Below are 21,697 nucleotides of genomic sequence, written 5' to 3'. Positions count from 1 at the left end.
GAAAGTAAAACCTTGGCAGAAAGTCTCATTTTATTGAGTTGTGCTCTCTTTATTACTGTTGGTAGAAAATATACGGGGGGGACTTTCCTGTTGGTCCAGGGGTCAAGACTTTGCCTTCCAATGCAAGGGGTATGGGTTTGATCCCTGGTTGGGGAGCTAGGACCTCCCATGCCTTGGGGTCAAAAAAGAAAACCCCCAAAACATAGGACAGAAGCAATATTGTAACAAATTCAATATAGATTTTAAAAATGGTTCACATCAAAAAAAATAAAAGATTAGAAAAAAGGAAATCTATGGGATTGAGAGTTGTTTAAAAAGAGAAAATAAATAATGCTGGGCCAAAGGAGTTAGACAAGTTATAAAAAATAAAGAATCATAAAAAAATATTGAATTCTAATTAATGAATAAATGCTGAAGTGTTTAGGGGTAAAAATATATTAATGTTTGTAACTTACTTTGAAATGCATAAAGTATAAGATGTATGGATAGAAGACAAGATGGATAAATAGTGATAAAGCAATTAGCAAAATGTTCATTATAGAATCTGGACAGTGGTATATGGATTTTCACTTTCACATTGTCTGCCAGTTTGAAATTTTCATAATAAAGTGTTCAAATTAACTGAATAAAGAATTAATATAGATAAAACAGAAAAGTAGCAGAAGCGAAAAAATATATCCTAGAGCTGGAAGATATCAAATAGATAAATTTCTACAAAATCAAATCACTAAAAAAAAGTCTAAAAAGAGAAAATTCAAATGTACTACATTAATAATAAAAAGAGGAGGTAACCTCTTTTTAGAAAAATAGTATCTACTCTCCACTAGTAGATTTTCTGAATTGGGCAATTTTCTAGGGAAAAAAAAAAAAGTATTTAAGAAGAGAAAAAAATAAAAGTGAACCAATATGGTCATTAAAAAAATGAAAATATGACTGCTTACCCAAATAAGAGCTGGACCCAGATAAGCCCACAGGTAAATTCTATCAAAGCTTTGATAGACAGATGATTCTGGTACTATTTACATGTTCTAAAGCATAGAAAACCTTCCCCTCTCATTTAATGAAGCTAAAATGATCCTGATTCCACAACCTGAAAAATACAACAAATACAAAAAAACATTATGAATATAAATATCAATGTCCTAAATAAAATGTCAGCAAGCTGAACCTAGAAGCATATTATTAGAGTAAAATTTATTTCAAGGCTATTAAGAAATATATTCATAAGTCAAAGGAAAAATGTCATTTAAATGGATGCAGAAAATACCTTTGATACAATTCAATATCCACTAAGGAGTTTAAAAAAATCTGTTTTCCCTTAGCAGAATCAAGAGAAACCTCCAGAACAAATAGTAAAACATCATACTTAAAACATCATGCTTAACAGTAAAACAATGGGACACTGCCATTAAAATAAAGAACATAAGGTTTCTTGCTATCACCACTGTTATCCAACACTGTCTGAGGAGTTCTAGCTCATACTAGGGCAACAAAATGATGTAAGAGGTATAAATATTGGTAAAGGAAGAGTGAAGTTTTAATTATGGCTTCTTCCTAGAAAAACTTAAGAAAATTCATTAAATTAACATAAAAACCTTCAAATGATAGCCAGGTCCAAGAATAATATTTTTAAGAATCAACTTTTTCACATGGCATCAATACCTAGTTAGAATGTTGTTGTTGAGTCACTAAGTCGTGTCCGATTCTTTGCAACCCCATAGACTGCAGCATACCAGGCTTCCCTGTCCTTTATCTCCCAGAGTTGCTCAAATTTATGTCCATTGAGTTGGTGATGTTATCTAACCATCTCATCCTCTGTCACCCTCTTCTCATTTTGCCTTCAATCTTTCCCAGCATCAGGGTCTTTTCCAATGAAATGGCTCTTCGCATCAGGTGGCCAAAGTATTGAAGCTTCAGCTTCAGCATCAGTCGGTCTTTTCCAATGAAATGGCTCTTCGCATCAGGTGGCCAAAGTATTGAAGCTTCAGCTTCAGCATCAGTCGGTCTTTTCCAATGAAATGGCTCTTCGCATCAGGTGGCCAAAGTATTGAAGCTTCAGCTTCAGCATCAGTCCTTCCAATGAATATTCAGGGTTGATTTCCTTTGGGATTGACTGGTTTGATCCCCTTGCAGTCCAAAGGACTCTCAAGAGTCTTCTCCAGCACAATTTGAAAGCGTCACTTCTATGGGGCTCAGCCTTCTTTATGGTCCAAATCTCACATCAGTAAATGACTACTAGAAAAATGATAGCTTTGACTAGATGGACCTTTGTTGGCCACGTGATGTCTCTGCTTTTTAATATGCTGTCTAGGTTTTTCCTTCCAAGGAGTAAGAGTCTCTTAATTTTATGGCTGCAGTCACCATTTGCAGTGATTTTGGAGCCCAAGAAGAAAGAAAATCTGTCACTGCTTCCACTTTTTCTGCATCTATTTGTCATGAAGTGATGGGACCAGATGCCATGATATTCATTATTTGAATGTTGAATTCAAAAAAGCCAACTTCTCTTTCACCCTTAAGAGGCTTTTTAGCTCCTCTTCACTTTCTGCCATTAGAGTGGTATTGTCTACACATCTGAAGTTGCTGATATTTTTCCTGGCAATCTTGATTCCAGCTTGTGAATTATCCAGTGCAGTATTTCACATGATGTACTTGGCATAGAAGTTAAATAAATAGGGTGATACATACAACCTTGTACTCCTTTCCCAATTCTGAACCAGTTGTTCCATGCACAGTTCTAATTGTTGCCTCTGATCCACATACAGGTTTCTCAGGAGACAGGCAAGGTGGTCTGGTAGTCTCATCTCTTTAAGAATTTTCCACAGTTTGCTGTGATCCACACAGTCAAAGGCTTTTGCGTAGTCAGTGAAGCAGAAGCAGATGTTTTTCTGGAATTCTCATGCTTTCTCTGTGATCCAACAGATGTTGGCAATTTGATCTCTGGTTTCTCTGCCTTTTCTAAAACCAGCTTGTATATCTGGAAATTCTCTGTTCATGTACTGCTGAAGCCTAGCTTGAAGATTTTGAGCATAACCTTACTAGAATATATCATGGGCGAAACCTTGATTAACAGCAGTAATAGCAACTTACTTTTTTTTAAGATTTTTTTTTTTTTTGATGTGGACTAGTTTTTAAAGTCTTTATTGAATTTGTTACCATATTGCTTCTGTTATGTTTTGGTTTTTTGGCCTTGAGGTATGCGGGATCTTAGATTCCTGATCAGGAACTGAACCTGCACTCCCTGGGCTGGAAGGTGAAGTCTTAACCACTGGACTGTCGAGGAAGTCCTGACATCAACCCATTTTAAAAGTACCCAAGTATGGACTTGTTTCACTAGGCACATGATCAAATTCATTTTATTACGAGGATTATGTCGCTTCCTTACATGCGACAGCCTTGTCTGCTTTAGGAAGAAAATGAATACGTTGAGGAGGGTGCTTGCTCTTGGGCAGCTCCATGCTGACAGGGAAGGCGAGCTGGATCCTGAGCCAGATGACCTTTCTGGGTCATTCTTGGGGAGTTGGGAAGAGACTCTGGGAAATGTGGCATGAAGAACGGCCACAAGAGGAGGGTGGAGAGGAACTGTGGAGGCTGCACTCAGAGGGACCCTTCCAAAAGTTTAAACCAAGAGGCCTTGCCATCTTGGGGTGTGCTGGAATGAGGGGGCAGATACCTGCACATCTCCCCTCCTCTTACAAGGTACTGCCCTGATCTGTTGTGCTGGTGTCTTCTTCTGCTCCACTTCCTTCCCTAAATCACTCTGTGCCCTGCGGGGAAGGTTGACTTGCATAGTTGCAACAGAATCCCTTGTCCTCTGGCTTCTGATGGGGTTCAGCAATGGGCGGACACCCGAGGGAGGGGGAGGAAATGCCTGCTCCGTGCAGCAGTGCCCTTGGCTTCTGGAAATCACCTCACCACTTTGTGCCAAGAGGTGTTAACATACCTGTGTTAACAGCTCGTGCCCTGTACTCTTCCTCTGGTTTCTTACATACTGCTCACACCTTTATAAATAGTTCCTTTATGAAGCCTTCCTCAAATTATCCTGATTTGGGTGGGCCACCTGTTTTCCTGCTGGGTCTTGACCAACATGAATGCCTCCATGACTCCTCCCTAAAACTGTGGCTCACATCTCCAGTCAAGGTCAGCGGGAGATTGTCCAGGGAAGACAGCCCTCAGGAAGGGGACCCGGAGAGGTTCTGGCTGAGTGAGGCTTCCATCTGTGAACCATCAGGCAGGGAAGTGTCAATCAGGAGGCAACATCCTCAATATGAAACCAGTGTTCTGAGTTAACCACCTGTGCCCCCAAGCACAAGGAGAAAGGACCCTGACCCAACTGGGTACAGAGATGGCGGTAGAAAGGGTCCACTCTCTCTAGTAGGGGCAGGGGGAAGACGGTGCACTGAGGGTAACTTTTTCCTGTGTATATTTCCAGGTTTGGGGGGAATACACAAAGTTATTTTTCACAATAAGAAAACAATAAATTTCATTTAGGAAAAATGAAAGAGTGGGTGGAGCTGGGGGCAGGGGTGTTAGGAAGCTTCCCCATGTGAAGGCTCCTGCCTTACCCTTCCTTACCCTTACCAGCCTCACTTCCTGAGAACCTAACCTGACCTTGGACTCGGTATATGCCCTCTCTGTGCACCCTTTTGCTGTGGGCCAGTGAGAGAAGCAGGTGGAGGGCACTGTGCAGACTGTCACACAAAGGGCAGGAGGGCTGTGTCCATTACTTTTATGATCCCTGTTGCTCCTTGGACCTGTCAGACCCCACCCAGGTGCTTGCCTTGTCAGTCTGACACTGAACCTAGTTCACTCGGGCCACTCACAGTGTCCACCTTCACGGAGCGCTCCTGCATGGTTGGCTCCATCCCTCAGGAGCACAAATCCTGCCCAGCTGCCTTGTGCCAGGGAAAGCCCAGACCTGGCCTCTGGCTTGGCTCTGACCTGACTTGCCGTGTGACCCCGGGCTTATATTGCTTTCCGGGCCCACTGCCCTCTGTGTACAAAATGAAAGTCTGCTGGACTGGGGAAAGGAATTTCCCTAGGAATGATTCTGCAGCTTTCCCTTTCCCTCGCCTGGCAAAGCTCACAATGCAGCTGGGAGAAAGGGAGAGAGGACCAGGGCCTCTGGTCCCTTTGAGAAATACAGTGGGAATGTGTGGGTTTGACTCCCGCCAGCCAGGGTTAAAGGAAAACCATTCAATCAAATGAAAGAAAATGAAATGTCTTCTATGGATTTTGTGTGAAGGCCATCAGTGTTGCTGGCGGGTTTAACTTTCTTCCCAAGGTGCAGCTGAAACAGACCCAGGCTGAACCCTGAAGGAGGGGGCAAGTTCCAGGGAAAGCTGGCACCCAGCCTGGCTCAATTAATGTTTCCTCAGTAGAGTCCAGGAGGTTCACAGGACAGAAGAAGGGAGCATGAGATAACGAGATCAGTGGGTGACCTTGAAGGTCTCTCCAGTCACTGAGGTTGGGTGGCCACAGTTCTATGCCTGGGAACTATCCCAGGCAGTATAGCTGGGAGGGCAAGGCCAACAGCTCTGGGTGCCATTCCGGCCTGGCAGCCTAGGCTCCAAACCTGACCTGCCTTATGCTTCCTCTCACCACCCCTTCCCACGTCATTAACTCCACTGTACTACCACTGGGACAGACCCAGTGCTAATGAAGCCCTGCACAGCCTTCTGTCTGCTCCTTATTAGATTTTCTCTCCCACTCCTCACACTTCCCATGGCACACTGCCTTGTACAATTAGGTGACCTACATCTGTTTTGTACAGGCTAACCACAGCTGAGGGCAACACCACTCACCTCTTGGTTGAAAAACTTTCTTACTAGAAATGAATGTTCCAGAGTTTGTACTGAAGACACCCTAATGTCTGTGACTAATGCCACTAGACAAGCTCACAGACTCTGAGATGTGAGCCTTGCATATGTTTGTGGCAAAAAGACCATCCCTTCTAACCACCCTATTCTTGAGCAAACATCTAGTCTAGGCTGGAGGAGGTGAAGAGGCCTTTGCATTGGATATGGGATGGAAGTTTTAAAATAACCAGGTCAGAGGCCTGAGGAATGAAGCAGGGCTGTTTAAGTAACTGGAGGAAAGCACTAAAGTTATGAAATCAGACACTTGTTGTTATGGGGTTTCACTACCTTATTAGTGAACTAGCTGTAGTTCATGGGATCACAACGAGTCAGATACGACTTAGCAACTGAACAATCACCTAGTTAGAAACACCTATCACAGCTGGAGGTAGTTAAACAAAACTTTTCATATCTATACTCTAACAAGTTGAGACTACCCAAAACTGACTTTATCTTAGGGTAAATGCTCTTGGCGGCCTTGGCCAACTTACTCTTGCCCTCTTGCACCTCAGATTGGTTGGGGCAGCAGTGTGTTGCCTCTGACTAGCCAACCAGCTACGGCCATCCTGCTCCCCTTGGCCAACTCTCTAGTGTTGGCAAATACTACCCAGTCCTGGGCAAGGAGATACCCGGGACAACTGTTGAGGGATTCCTGAGAAACATTTTTTTATTCATAAGATACAATGGCAGCAAAGAAGGTACTCTAGTGCCCTTTCTTCCTACTCAGAATGCTGTGCTTGAAGCTGGGCTTGTCGCCACCACCAGGAGACCATGATGGAACTGTGATCTCTTTACCATGGACATCCAATGAGGATTTGGTCACATGAATGACACACATTTGCTGTCCCTGGTTTACAGTAAATGATGACTTATGAGAGACCAACAATTTAGTGTCACCCTGTGACAATCGAGCCTTAAGCCTGGATCCTCTGTCCTGGAGCCCTTGGGAAGACCCCTGACAGAGCTGGTTGTGGAGTGAGGATTCCAGGAGATAAGAAGAATCTTTCCCAAGTTCTCCTACTTCTTTTTGCCCTGATTAAAAATGTTTACATTCATCACAGTCTCTCCTCTTCATTGCCATTTTTGCTCTGAAGATGATTTACTTTATTACCAGTCACTTTGGATAACTCCCTTGTTTAATAGGTCTCTCATACAAAGCACCCTGTTGGCTGTCCCTGGGCTCTGGTGGCTGATGGTTTGACAGTTCCAGGTGGGCACCTGGCCTGAAGGTGAGGCACTGTTGTGTGCTCCCAGACTGACTAACGGCCAGTTAGAGAGACGTATACTCCCCAGAGGATATATCTAGCAGCCACCTTCTTCTAGGAACTGAGTCATTTCCTGTGAGAAATCCATTCTGTCTGGTTTAAGTGGGGCTGAAGCTCCCCTGACTTTCCTTCTCTGCCAGAGGTGGGCATATGACCCAGGCCAGGCCTATGACCCTCTTAGGGTCCACTCCTGCCCAATTACTTCCCGTAGGCCAGACAGGAGGTTATTTCCTATGTTTTCCTAGTGTCTTAGTTTCATTACCCATGACCTTATGGGAGCCTCTGAACCTTTCTCTGGAGTCCACTTTTCACGCAGTTATCTCATCTGCTAAGTTACCTCCCGCAGAACCGCTTTCTCCGGACTTCCAGGTCCTCCCTGCCTCTAGCTCCTGGCAGAATTACAGAAGGGCAGGGCCCACATTTCTCTCTTTCGCCTGTGCCCCCTGTCTCCCACAGAGCCTCTACTAGCCTAATACACTTAGACAGAGCTAACCAACAGGGGCTGTGTCCTGCTCTGAGGCCACTGACAGCTGGTCCCCAAGGCAGCCTGGCTGTGCTCACCACAGCCACCGGCTAGTGAGGAGTGCCATCTCCTGAACTGACTGGGCCTGGGCTTGTTTCGCCTGTGACTACCTATGGTCAGAGTTCTCAAGACTGTGATTCTGTCCTTGGGGCAGGACCAACCTTTAGATCTTTTCCTCCCTTGATATTGCCCCCTCCATCAAACCCAAGCACCTCTCTTATTTCTCATTTCCTTCCCAGACCAAAAACTTCTACTGCTTTTTTAATAAGAAATTTAGTCATTCCTGGCTATTGCCCTATCCTGATGAGAAAGGGCCTCTGCAGTAGACTGTATCATTGTTCAAAATACTCATGGTCTGCCCCAGCTTCTTCCCTTCTTCCCCGCAACACACATACACAAGAGGACGGTATGTTCCTCGCTACCTTTTGGAGTCAGGGGCGGCCATGTGACTTGCTTGGACGTTAGCCGTAGGCAGAAATGACAGCGTCATTTCTGAGCAGAGACCTAACCAACAGTTGTGGTTTCCTTCATCTCCTTCTTCCCTTTGTGAGGACACTGCATGGGTCCTGGAGTGAAGACAACAATGAGAAGAAGCACAGCAGACATGTGACGGGAGCAAGATGGAGGTTTGGGGCCTTAGCCTCAGCCGACTGATAGAACCTCTCAGGCCCTGACCAGCTGGCCCTCTGTCTTCACAGTGCAAAGTTCTTTCTGTTCTAGGATATACCATAGGGCTGAAGTATCGGGATGAACCAGTGGGGAGAAGAACTGCCTAACCTACTCCTGGTCTTGGAGTGCCTGAAGCTCTCAGTCCTGAAGAAGCCGGGGTCTTTGTCCTTGACCCTTCTGCCAAGAACATGCCAGGGTCTGTTCTGACCAGCTCTGTCCCAGCTGCTCTGTTTTCCCATTTTTGAAGTAATCACACTCCCATAACTTCTTAGTCAGAGCAAAGGACATGGCTCACTGAAGAGTGATCAGTGGTTTCATTCTAAATGTGCACTTTGCTTAGAAATACACATAATCATATAAAATTATTTTATTAAAATAGAAAAGCTTTCCAGTATATTGCATTGAAGAGATTTATAGCAATTGCAACAAACATGCTACATCAGCACTGAGAAATTCTGAAAGCTTTAAGTGCCCACTTTTAAACAACATTTTGGTATAATAAGCATAACCCTATATCTTTCAGAGGGTACATATATATAACACTGAGAAAAACACTTCATGTAAATTCTAAGTTTAGGTGCATATAAACAAGAAGTATTACACTGAATAGCTTATTTAAAACTGTGAAACACATTCAAAGTATTCAATTTCTTAGACAACATGCAAACATTTTAATACTTAGATTGACACTTTTAAATATATAAACCACACTTCTTTATAAATCTGTATCAAAAAAGAAAAACAGAACACTTACCTACATTGTGCATATCACAAAAAACAAATGTGTCTTCATGAACGGAAAGTACTGGGTTAACACACATGATTGTCATTTTACAAATATGGCTATTCACCTTCTTCATAATAAAATAGAAAAATCATGTATTATTTACATGAACTACTAATTATTTCACTTTTTGGCAATTACATAAGTAGCAGCAATTGGTTTAAAGGTTAATGTTTAAAAACTCAACATTTAACTTGGATGATACCAAAAGATATACATCTGTTAATATAAAAAATGCATAATACAAGATGCTTTGATGCAATATAACTTCTCCCTTTCACAGAAGTCACAGACACACTTTAAGAACCACTGAGACTATCACTTAGGTACAATATATCATGTGAGTGCCATTTACTTAGCCTGCTTTTGCTTACTTAACACATTAAATGGATTCTGAATTAGATTTCTATAAATTAAATTTGCCTGATGACTTATATGAATTCCAAAGATGCCTTATCTTTTTCTCATACTCTAATAACAGTGGCTCTTCACTGTGACTCCTCACTTCTAGACAGAGTAGGGAATTATCTGTAAACAAACACACATGCACTAGGGGCACCCTAATACTGAAAGAACTCTGAAATGAAGTTTCTGTGATACGAAGTCCATAGTTAAAGTGAGCTGTCTTTCTAAAAAGTGATCATCTCATTTATCAATGATATATAATTTGTTTTCGGTGGGGGACCCATCTAATGAGCAAAATGTAAATTGTAAGGCAGTCAGTGATCCACCAGAAGGAAACATCCTCTTTTCCTTAGTATTTGGAAGAATATATTGTAACACTTGTAGAAACAAGGAAAAACCCTGACTAATACTGGTAATTAAGAAAAATACTGTATGGTGAACAGGTTAGAGGTGACAAGTGCTTTGCCTTGGCCACTATTCAACTACAAACCAGCAGTCCTATATGTTTTTTCCAAAGTGAGAAAATTAGATCAAGGACTATTTTGCAGTTTTCATGGGCATCAGTTGTGTCTCCAGACCCTGTGGAAGGTGAGGCCCAGGCTGAGGAGGAAGAGGCAGGAGTGATGGGGAGGCCGGGCGCTGGGGGCGGCTGAGGGCATGCTGCTGGAGACCTGCACCTGGGAGATGACCAGGGCAGACAGAGGGACGTGGGCCGCCAGAGTGGGGCTGTCAGAGTTGATGAGAGACTCGATCTTCTCTGCTTCCTTATTGCAGGCCTCAATCTGGGAGAGGATAATCAGATCCTTTTAATATAAGTCACAGAACCCACGAAAAAGTCAAGTCACACAAATTCCACATATATCCCAACACACGGAATATGTCTTCTCTTTATCCTTCTTTTTAGCAAAGTGATATTCTAATAAAGTCTTAATTTATTACACAAATAATAATAGCATCAATGGAAATCAAATGAAAAGAAAAGCCATGACCCACACAGCCATTGCCCTTTCTTTCCCCACAATCCTGTTCACCCCTTCTTCACGTTTAGACATTATCTTTTCACGCTTAGACACAGTCACAGGGATTGGCCTCTCCACAGCCACCTACACATCAGGAGAAGAGGAGAGCGCTGAGACAGAATGAGCTTCCTCACTGTGGCAGCTTAGAAACCACTGTATTCACTTCCGTCACTGGGACCTCCCTATGTTGATGCTGAAATTTGTGCCTCCTGAGTGAGTTTCACCTCTAGATTATGAAGAAGAAAACTCGGGGCCCATCAGATCAGTTCTGGTGGGCTCCTCCTCCCCAGTAGGAGCACAGGAGACCTGGCCTTGTCACTGAGTGGCTGGTGTCTGTCCCTGCCCTCCCTGGGCCTCAAGCGCCTCATCTGGAAGATGAGCAGACACCTTTCATGTCTGCACCTTCTGAGTCACAGCACCTGCACCTCACCCCCCCTCCCCCGCATTCTGTTGGAAGCCACTCCCCTGGAGCAGCTTGTCCTCAGAGCTGCCGTGCTTTCCTCCCTTCCGCCCACCCAATTCAGCGTGACAGGATGGCTGTACGACACGTGGTGACCTCACCTGTAAAGCCTTTGGATAATGGTCCACAGGAATGATAAGGATCACAATTTCTGACTCAATGCTGAAGTACCCAAACACATCACACTGTGGGACAGACACGTGCATGCGGATCTTCTGAAGTATTTCCAGAACTGTGATTGGCTTTTTGTTTGTAACCTAGAAAGAGAAAACAATTCTATTACCTGAAAAAAGAATTCCTTACTACTGCCTAAGCTGCCTTGTTACCTTGCCTAAAACAAGAAGGCTCTTTTAATCCTAAGTGTGGGGCAGGGCCTTGCTGGATGAATTCTAAATATCCACAGAACCCATTCCAGTAGGGTTTTTTCTGACTGCTGAGTTTTCTGGCTGACATAAACACTCTCACCAGGAGCACTTTTTAAGGGACAGTTCTGAGTTGGACACCATGGGGAAATAATTAAAGCCTTCCTGTAAAAATACAGTTGTTTTCACTAAAATGGGTGTAATTTTTTTAGGTGGTGGCAGGTGTTGGTTGCTACACTTCTGCAATCTCATCTTCACAAAAGTGAGCAGCAAAAGTAATGGTACAAAAAAGGAAAAGGGGTAAAACCATCACGGGAAGATGGTCGATTCTGGACATACCCCCAGAGGAATGGGGACCACCTGAGGGCGGGCAACCTTGAAACTATCTGGGAGTCTACCAGCTGCTGGCTGCCTGGCTCTGGCTCCAGCCCTCACTATGCTGGCAGGAGACCTTTTTTAAACAAGTGCAGGCTACCTGGTTGCAGAGCAAGGTCACTGCACAGCCAGGCTGTACAGGGAAGGAACACAGGACGGGGAGGCAGATGGCCTGAGCTCAAAGCCTCCTGGTTGGGAGCTACTGTACAGCCTTGGGCAAGACGTTCCCGTGCAAATTAGTTTCTTCAACTATAAAAGGGATGACACGTTCTGTCTGTATGATTACTGACAAGCTTATTAATAAGGTTTCAATAGTACATGGCACATAAAGCAACTTACCTTAGCAATAGTATCCAATTTTTCTTTGTCAAACAAAACTCTTAACATTCCAGCACATAGTGGGCAACAAGCACCTGTATAACAGAAACCATTCTGTTTGTGTTCAGAATTAGAAATAAAGAAAATTCAAAACAGTTGGTGAAATTACCAGCCCTTCATTTTGTGCTGGGAAAGTTACCGAAGTCCTTCCTGATGACTGCACTTTCAGATATGTTCCCTGATCAACCTGGAGTCTAATGATCTACACATTTACCAAAATCCTTCCTCCATTCCTGCTTTCCTCCTGTACCACTTCTCAGGTGGGGCAGCTGTGGCTTCATACAGCACAGGGAGAGCTGGCCTTTCCAGAGACACGGGGCCTAGACCCTGCCCTACTCAGAACTGTGTCATCCCAGGCAAGTGTTTCCTGTCGGCAAAACACAGGAGCAAGTGTTTCAGAGATTCCATGGGTGTTTGATTCAAACTGAATTTTAAAAGTTATTTAAACTGTTAAAAAAACAATAATAACATGTCAAACCATGGTCTCCAGGAGGAAGGAGGCTATGTTAGCTCACTGCTGTGCCCCCAGCACCTAGACACTTGTCTAGGACATAGTAGATGCTCAAGAAACATTTGCTAAGTTCCTGGACAAAGGAATGAATTTGTTAGACTCCAGGTAATCTGTTCTGTGCAGACTTGGGATAAAGCCTCTTCTGCTACCTCTGCTTAACTGAAGAGTATGAAACTGAAAGGTAAGCTGTTTGAAAACTGTTACTGCTTATAATAGCCTGTTTGAAACAAGACTTCTTGATTATATGCAACTGAAACAATTAAATTAGACGCTAAGGCCAGTCTAAGGCAACAACTATCTTGTTTTTCTCAATTTAAAATGTTTGTGTTCATCAAAAATACTCCAATTGTTCATTAATGTCCAATTCTTTATTCATTAACTTTATAACAGGCAAACATTATGCCTTTGAACTAATAACCATAATTCTAGCAGTTAAATATTGCTGTTTATCTATTGGTGCTTGAGGTAAGACTGAAATAAGTTTTCCATATTGTTTTAAAACCACTAGACTAGATGATGTCTAAGATAGATCCACTACTTTTTAAGGTCTGCCCAGAGAAATGCATCCAATCAGCATTAGGTAGAGTCAAGACTTTCTGAGAAGTTTAAACACACTTAAGTCAGCTTTATTTTAGTGACTCACTCTCTGAAGACAGATAAGTAAATCCACCCAATCCTGCCCCTACCCCACCCCCAGCACTGCCAGCCTACCAGGTGGGATGATGGGTTTGCACTCAGTCACCGAGAGTGAAGGACACTTCACAGCAGCACACTCAGCCACAGAACTGTACTCGGAGAGGACTCCGACAGCCTGGCAGGGCCCATAGTAATCGATGGCCACCCGGTCCGAGTAGGCAGCACACACGCTGCTATAGGTCTCCCCGTTGTGCCCACAGACGAGCTCCGGGGCCCTGCAAAAAGGCTGAGGGCAAGAAAGCATACTTAGCTGTAAACTTCTATGGCACACTTTTCCTAACCAAGAATAGGTCTCCCTACTTTCAAGAAGGAGAAAAGACAGTATAAATTTTTGGACACTCTAAACAGGGCGTGGGGTTAGGTGCAACAGGACCATCCCAAGACTGACTGAAGAGACTACTTTTCTCAGCCTCTCAGGGACCTGGGTGATCATTCTCTGAGAACGGATATGAGATAAAAAGCCTTCCTTCCTCTCGACTTCCATTATTCCAGAAGAGCCTGTTAGAAGAGAACAAGACCAATCTTGATGCAAATTCAGAGGCCTTATCATTTCACACTGGTTCATGGGGTTGCAGAGTCAGACACGACTTAGCAACTGAACAACAATAGGATAGAGAGGGAAGACAGGAGGGATGAGGAGAGCAGATGGACTCTGCATCCATGAAGAACATGTAAGAGAAAACCTGAAGCCAGGAAGAGGGACCAACAAGAGGGAATTCAGAGTCAAGGTATCAGTGCACTTAGAACACAAGCTCTGAGGGGAAACAAGCCCAGGGAGATGAGCTGAAGGGACTTTCCTTCAGTGAAAACCAGGAAATGAGAAGCCAGCATGTCAGGTGTCAGCCGGCTGTAGGCAGGGATTGCTGGTCCACGGCTGGGCTTCCTCCAGGCAGACGGCCCAGCACACAGATCACTGGTGTGTATGTAAGGTCTCAGTGGGGTTGTCCTCAAGGTTATTTTTTGACATGAATACCAATTTCACAACCCTCAAAGACTAAAGTAAACTGATGTAAGACATTAAGTTTTAAGATAAAATAAATTATATATATTAGGTGGGAAGGGGTGGGAGGTGAGAGGGAGGTTCAAGAGAGACAGGACATATGTATACCCATGGCTGATTCATGTTGATGTATGGCAGAAACCAATACAATAGTGTAAAGCAATTATCCTTCAATTAAAAATAAACACAGAAAAAATTATAGAAGACAAAGCCTAATTTTGTAAATTATACTAAGTAAATATAAAATTCTAAATAAATCTAAAAAATATGTCCAAAAAAAAAAAAGACACTAAGTTTTAGAGAAGTTTTCAGGACCTTGGGTGGAACTTCAGTGGAAAGAGTGGGGGGAAAAGCTCTTTTCTTGGTTGTTTTCCCTCATATTCTTCCTGGGCTGTTTTCTTTCTTTTTTTTTTTTATTATTTTTGTTTGTGCGGTTTTCTAACGAAACAGTTCTGGGCCCACAGAACTAGGGGAAGTGAAGATGCTGCTGACTCATGCCAAGGGTGCAAGGCTTTAAATTCTTTTCTAGTGGTTGGTGTCAAGAAGCCTCTCTATTTGCTCTGTACACTAGAGGTGCCAAGGGTCATGAGCAAGGGGGCCCTCCAGTGTTAGGAGGAAAAGCCAGCCTCAGATGGTTCATTTTTGATAGAGGACTGAGTGCTTTAGATTTGATGGGATTCACAGAAGACCCTCAATGGGGGTCTCACTGCTGATTACATGTAAAAGATCATAAGCTGATTTCATGCTCAGTGTACTTGGGCTTGTCAGGCCAACAGTGGTACCTGGCACGGGCCTTTGTATAAGAGGCTTTTCCCTCTCTGGTACAAAGTGCAGAGATTGCTGTGCTCCATGTGGTTTGTATCACAAACAGGATCTCGGACCTGGTCACAGGTGAGCTGTCTTGGCAAACACTCATATTGGCTACATCCAAATTTATCAAATGTCGTCAGGCAGACTTGTGGTTTGGGTATGCATCTGAAAAACACAAATGCAGCACCATGAATCAATGTTGTAAGAGACTATAGTGGGGCTGGCAGGCAGTGGTGGGGCACAGGAGGCTGAAGAGAAAGTAAGAGCGCAATCAGAAACAGTCCCTGTGCCTGAGAGCTTATGGAGACTGGGGAGTCGAGCACACATGTAACGCAGGCCCTCAGGCAGAAAACCACATGCCAAATGCTCATGAGAATGAGTCATTCTGACTGGGGAGCCTGGAGAAAGCGCATGGAGGAGGTGGAGCCTGGAGGATGAAGGCCTGCCAGTCAGAGGGAGTAGCAGAGCAAGCGTGTGATGCCCCAGACCCTGTGGTACTGGGGGAGAGGGCAGGGGGCCCTGAGGGCAGAAGCGAAGGGTGCTCGGGGTGGAAGAGCATGATACGAGACCACCAGACAGGTCAGAGTCCAATGCTGGAGGCATTCTTATCAATAATAAATGAAGCATTTCTCAGGGACTTAATTATCAGCTTGGCTAATATGAGTCTATCTTAAGAGAAAACTTCACAGCATACGCTGAAAATTTCAGGCTTCTGTGTTTATAAGGCTGAGGACCTGATGCTGGCTGGTTGTGAATCACTGAGAGAATGCCACACCATGAAGCTGGGTTTTCCTAGTAATACCCGGATCTGGCTTCGTTCTCAATCTCTGAACTTCTTCAGAGGGGTTAGGGAGGATGGTTCTTTTCTTTTTTAGACTATTTTGCCTCTCTCATTTCTATAAAGGGTATTTATAATTTTCTATAAGAAGACAGGACCTAAGAAAATGTTTAACTTTTACTGGGTATTTAAAATAATAGGATACACAGATATTTACCTATAACATAAAAGGAGAAGAATATATTAGCTAACATCATATAATTTCAAAGGAAATTACTTCTTTTTACACAAAATTACCACCACCATCACTACTACTACCTATGGCTACCTTTTCTGATGAGATTTAAAATCAGGATGTATGTAAAGACAAATTAAGAAAACAATCCAATTTACAAGCATAAATAACTAAGGAAAACTATAAGACACTGATAAACTGAAGACAACACAAACAGGTGGAAGGATATACTATGCTCATGGATTAGAAGAACTATTGTTAAAAATGACAGTTACCCAAGGTAACTGTCCAATGCACTCCCTATCAAATACAAATAGCATTTTTCATAGAACTAGAACAAATAATTATAAAATTTGTATGGAAACACAAAAGTTCCTGAATAGCCAAAACAATCTTGAGAAAGAAGAACAGAGCCCTTCCTGTTTTCAAACTATACTACATAGCTATAGCCATCAAACCATATGGTACTAGCACAAAAACAGACACATAGATCAATGAACAAAACAGAGAGTCCACAAATAAACCCACATTTATATGGGCAAATAATCTATGACAAAGGAGGCAAGAATATACAATGGGTAAGAGATAGTCTGTTCAATAAATCGTGTTGGGAAAACTGGACAACTACATGTAAAAGAACCAAACTGGACCACTTTCTCACACCATCAGTTCAGTTCAGTTCAGTTGAGTCGCTCAGTCATGTCCGACTCTTTGCAACCCCATGAATCGCAGCACACCAGGCCTCCCTGTCCTTCACCAACTCCCAGAGTTCACCCAAACTCATGTCCATTGAGTTGGTGACGCCATCCAACCATCTCATCCTCTGTCGTCCCCTTGTCCTGCTGCCCCCAATCCCTCCCAGCATCTGAGTCTTTTCCAATGAGTCAACTCTTCACGTGAGGTGGCCAAAGTACTGGAGTTTCACCTTTAGCATCATCTCATACCATACACAAATATAAATTCAAAATGGATCAATGACTTAAATGTAAAACCTGAAACCATAAAACTTCTAGAAGAAAACACAGGCAGTATGCTCCCTGACATTAGTCTTAATAATATTTTTTAGGTATGTCTCCTCAAGCAAGGGAAACAAGAGCAAATATAAACAAACGTTGACTACATCAAACTAAAAAGCTTTTGCACAGCAGAGAAAACCATCAACAAAATGAAAAGGCTGCCTACTGAATGGGAGAATATATTTGCAAAAGATATATGTGATAAGGGGTTAATATCCTAAATATGCAAAGAACTCAAAATCAAAACAAACAAGCAAACAAATAAACAAAAAAAACCCTAACCCTAAACAATCCAATCAAACAATGGGCAGAGGATGTGAAGAGACATTTTCCCAAAGAAGACATACAGATGGCTAAAAGGCACAAGAAAAGATGCTCAACATCCTCAGTAACCAGGGAAATGCAAATCAGAATCACAATGAGATATCACCTCATACCTGTCAGAATGACTATTATCTAAAAGACAACAAATAAGTCTTGATGAAGAGGTGGAGAAAAGGAAACCCTTCTGTGTGCATGTGATGTATGCCACCCATGTGAACACACAGGATGGAATATTACTCAGTTATAGAAAAGAATGAAACCTTGTTACAGCATGGATGGACCTAGAGAGCGCTATGCTAAAGTGAAATAAGACAGAAAGAGAAAGACAGATTTCAGTTACGTGTGGACTGTAAAAAATGAAACAAATGAACGAATAGTAAAGGACTGTATCTATGTGTATCTGTATCTATGTGTAGGTACAGAGACAAACAGGTGATTGCCAGAGGGGAGGAGAGTGGGGAGAGGACAGAAATTGGTGTGGAAGACCAAGAGGTACAAAATTCCAGTTGCACAATAAATGAATCATAGACATGAAATGTACAGTATGGAGAACAGAGTTGATAATTATGTAATATCTTTATATGGTGAAAGATAGTAACTAAACTTACTTCAAAATGTATAGAAATACTGAATCACTATGTTTACACCAGGAACTAACACAGAGTTGTAGGTCAATTATACTTTAAAACAGACAAACTCATAGGAAAAGATCAGATATGTGGTTGCCAGAGGCAAAAGGTGAGGGGAGGGAGACTTAGATGAAGGTAGTCAGAACCAGACATGGAACGACAGACTGGTTCCAAATTGGGAAAGGAGTATGTCAAGGCTGTATATTGTCACCCTGCGTATTTAACTTAAATGCAGAGTACATCATGTGAAATGCCGGACTGTATGAAGCACAATCTGGAATCAAGACTGCGGGGAGAAATACCAATAACCTCGGATATACAGATGAAATCACCCTTAGGGAAGAAAGTAAAGAAGAACTAAAGAGCCTCTTGATGAAAGTGAAAGAGGAGTGGAAAAAGTTGGCTTAAAACTCAAAAAACAAAGATCATGGCAACTGGCCCCATCACTTCATGGCAAATAGATGGGGGAACAACGGAAACAGTGACAGACTTTATTTTTTTGGCTCCAAAATCACTGCAGATGGTGACTGCAGCCATGAAATTAAAAGATGCTTGCTCCTTGGAAGAAAATCTATGACCAACCACAGTATACTAAGCAGAGATATTACTTTGCCAACAAAAATCCATCTAATCAAAGCTATGGTTTTTCTAGTAGTCATGTATGGATGTGGGATTTGGACCATAAAGAAAGCTAAGTGCTGAAGAATTGATGCTTTTGAACTGTGGTGTTGGAGGAGACTCTTGAGAGTCCCTTGGACTGCAAGGAGATCCAACCAGTCAATCCTAAAGGAAATCAGTCCTTAATATTCATTGAAATAACTGATGTGATGAAATGACTCATTGGAAAAGACCCTGATGCAGGGAAAGATTTAAGACAGGAGGAGAAGGGGACCACAGAGGATGAGATGGTTGTATGGCATCACTGACTCAATGGACATGAGTTTGAGCAAGCTCTGGGAGTTGGTGACGAACGGACAGGGAAGCCTGGCGTGTTGGCAGTCCATGGGGTGGCAAAGAGTCGGACATGACTGAGTGACTGAACTGAATGCAACTGAGTCAAAAGATAACAAACTTCTAGTTATAACATAGTGATGTAATGTATAACATGATAAATATAATTAACACTGCTGAGAGTTATATATGGAAGTTATTGAGACTAAATCCCAAGAGCTCTTAGCGTCAAGAAGAAATTTTTTTTCAATTTCTTCAAGATGATAGATGTTCACTAAACTTACTATGGTAGTTATTTCATGATGCATGTAAATCAAATCATTGTGCTGTACACCTTAAACTTATACAGGGCCACATGTCAAGTCTATCTCAAAAAAACTAGAAGAAAGAAATTGGAATGCATTAAGTTACAATTTTATAGAAATTTAAGACATTTGAAGAGAAATGAAAAAGAAGACTATTTAGAACTTCACTATCTATTAACATGAAGGAATGAGGACAAAGAATATCACGAGAAATTTGGTAATTTTGGAAGAAAAAACATTACTAATTTGAATACACAGAAATAAGAGGATCAACAGGAAAGGCTGAGAATCAAGGAGAGGGCAACAAATTACAAAAAACACTATCAGGGCAGGGACTTGGTCTTGTTGACTACTGTGTCTTAGTGATTAGAAAGATCAGTACAACAGGAGATACTTGATGAATGAATACAGCTTCATTTATTTTCAAATTTCTATTTTTTAAACAACTATTTTTTGAACAGATAATATAAGCCCATGGAGAAAATGAAAAGACAAAATTGTATATAATGAAAAGTAAGTCTCCTGCCTATTCTTTGTATCCCAGCCACCTTCCCTGGAGGTAATCACTTATTACCAACTTCTTATTTATTCTTCCAGAGATATTTTATATAAGAACAAGCATTTTTACATGCTGATTCAAAGAGCATGTGCACTTAAAATTTTGATATGCTTGGCCAAACTGCCCTCCGTAGAGGAGGTACCAATCTTTGCCCCAATCCTCTTCTGTATGGGAGTGCCTATTTCTCTGTATTTTGCTATCAAACTTTTTTATCTTTACCAATCTGGTAGATGGAAAATGGTACACAACTGTAGTTTTAATTTATATTTCTCTTAATATGAGAGAGGTTAAGCATTGTGGTAGATTGGCTAGAGCTCATTCATCAAATTCATTTAATTTTCTTCCTGGGCATACATCTAGATTATATTTCCCAGCCTCCCTGGAAGTATTGGTCAAATGAAAAAGTTCTAGACAATGGAATGTGGCTAGAAGTAGAGATGAATTTTAACTTGGCTTATAAAAGCTTTTCAGGAGCAACCTCCATCATGTCCCTTCTCTTATTTGCCTGACAGAGGAGGACTAGAGGCTGTAGGAGCTGGCTGAGTTGCTAGATGGAAAGATCCTAAGTTTCTGAATCACATGTGGAAAGCCACCTGCTGACCACCCAAATGGACTGTAGTTGAACTTCCACTATGTAGAAGTACTGATATTTGGGGGTTTGTATACAGTAGCTAGAGTTGCTCCCCCCAAGTAATAAAAGCATCTTTTTAAGTGTTTAAGAAGAATTTGTATTTCTTTTCCTATGTTTATGTCCTTGGTCCATTTTCCACTGGTTATAGATCTTTGCCTATTTTTATTAATATATTAAGTTGTACATCTTTTTCATATTGATTTGTAGGGGTTCTTTATATTATCAGAGATTGTACTGAAATCCCTTTCTCTTAAGATTTCTCTTAGTTTGTCATTTGTTACCATGCAGCAAAACTTCATTTTCATGTAGTTGTATTTTTCAAACTGTTCTTTTATATTGACTTTGTATTATACCCAGCCAGGCCTTCCCATTTTTGAGATTTGTGGTTTTATTATAAAAGCAAGCCAATCTTATTCAGAAAGGTTACCAAACAGAAGGAAACAGATAAACAGATACCAAAACAACTCTCAATTCTATGTCCCGACACAACTATATTATCCTTTTGACTTATTTCTTTATCATGTTTTCTTATGCATAACACCCTATCTTCTTTGCAGAACAACTCTTTGGGCTTAGTTTTCATGATGTAAACTTTGATAGACAGGGACCAATTCTCTTTGGTAAAAGAGAATTTGTTAAAATAAATTTAACACAAGAGAAAATTTTCCTTCTCTCCCTTCATACTGCACCAAGGTTTTCGGGATGGAGAAGCAATTGCTTATTCTCCACAAAACCTTCAAAAGGCAAGGACTGTGGTGCTGGGACATGTCTTACTCAGCTGTCTGAGGCAGTCAGTGAAAACTTCAATTCCAGAAGCTTGAAACCTAAGAGAATCAGCAGTACCCTTCACCTGCGACCACAAGCAGAAATCCATCATTAAGGTGACGTCAACTGCACTCTGAGCTCCTGAGGAAACCACAGAGAGAGGAGTCCCTAAACAAATATCTTCATAAAATACTGAAAGTGCACTTCCAGAGATTTCTCATGTTCAATCCGTACAGTGGAGGCAGGTTTTAAGTAGACTATTTTCTATTACTACCAGGCATCAGTAACTAATAATAAGAATGCATCCATTTCTCTTGTCTTAGCTGCCGCTTCTCCTTGCCTCACACTTTGTTTCTGTCTTACAGAACTGGTCTAGCTTCCGGCATACACCA

General features: G+C 42.0%; 1 protein-coding gene across 1 annotated transcript in view; it reads right to left on the bottom strand.

Annotated features, from left to right (window-relative positions):
- Positions 1 to 8,664: 8,664 nt before the first annotated feature.
- RECK (reversion inducing cysteine rich protein with kazal motifs) overlaps positions 8,665 to 21,697 on the bottom strand; it is an 81,378-nt gene continuing 68,345 nt past the window's right edge. The window contains exons 17-21 of the mRNA XM_061425640.1: positions 15,085 to 15,277; positions 13,318 to 13,528; positions 12,057 to 12,130; positions 11,082 to 11,237; positions 8,665 to 10,283 (exon numbers count right to left, since the gene is read on the bottom strand). Coding sequence (XP_061281624.1) covers positions 10,062 to 10,283; positions 11,082 to 11,237; positions 12,057 to 12,130; positions 13,318 to 13,528; positions 15,085 to 15,277 — 856 coding nt within the window. The 3' untranslated portion in view covers positions 8,665 to 10,061. The remainder of the gene's footprint in view (positions 10,284 to 11,081; positions 11,238 to 12,056; positions 12,131 to 13,317; positions 13,529 to 15,084; positions 15,278 to 21,697) is intronic.

Source organism: Bos javanicus, chromosome 8 (genome assembly GCF_032452875.1).
Source record: "Bos javanicus breed banteng chromosome 8, ARS-OSU_banteng_1.0, whole genome shotgun sequence".
Classification (NCBI taxonomy): Eukaryota; Metazoa; Chordata; class Mammalia; order Artiodactyla; family Bovidae; genus Bos; species Bos javanicus.
Note: the sequence above shows the minus strand (reverse complement) of the source record. Positions and strands in the feature narration are given on the sequence as shown.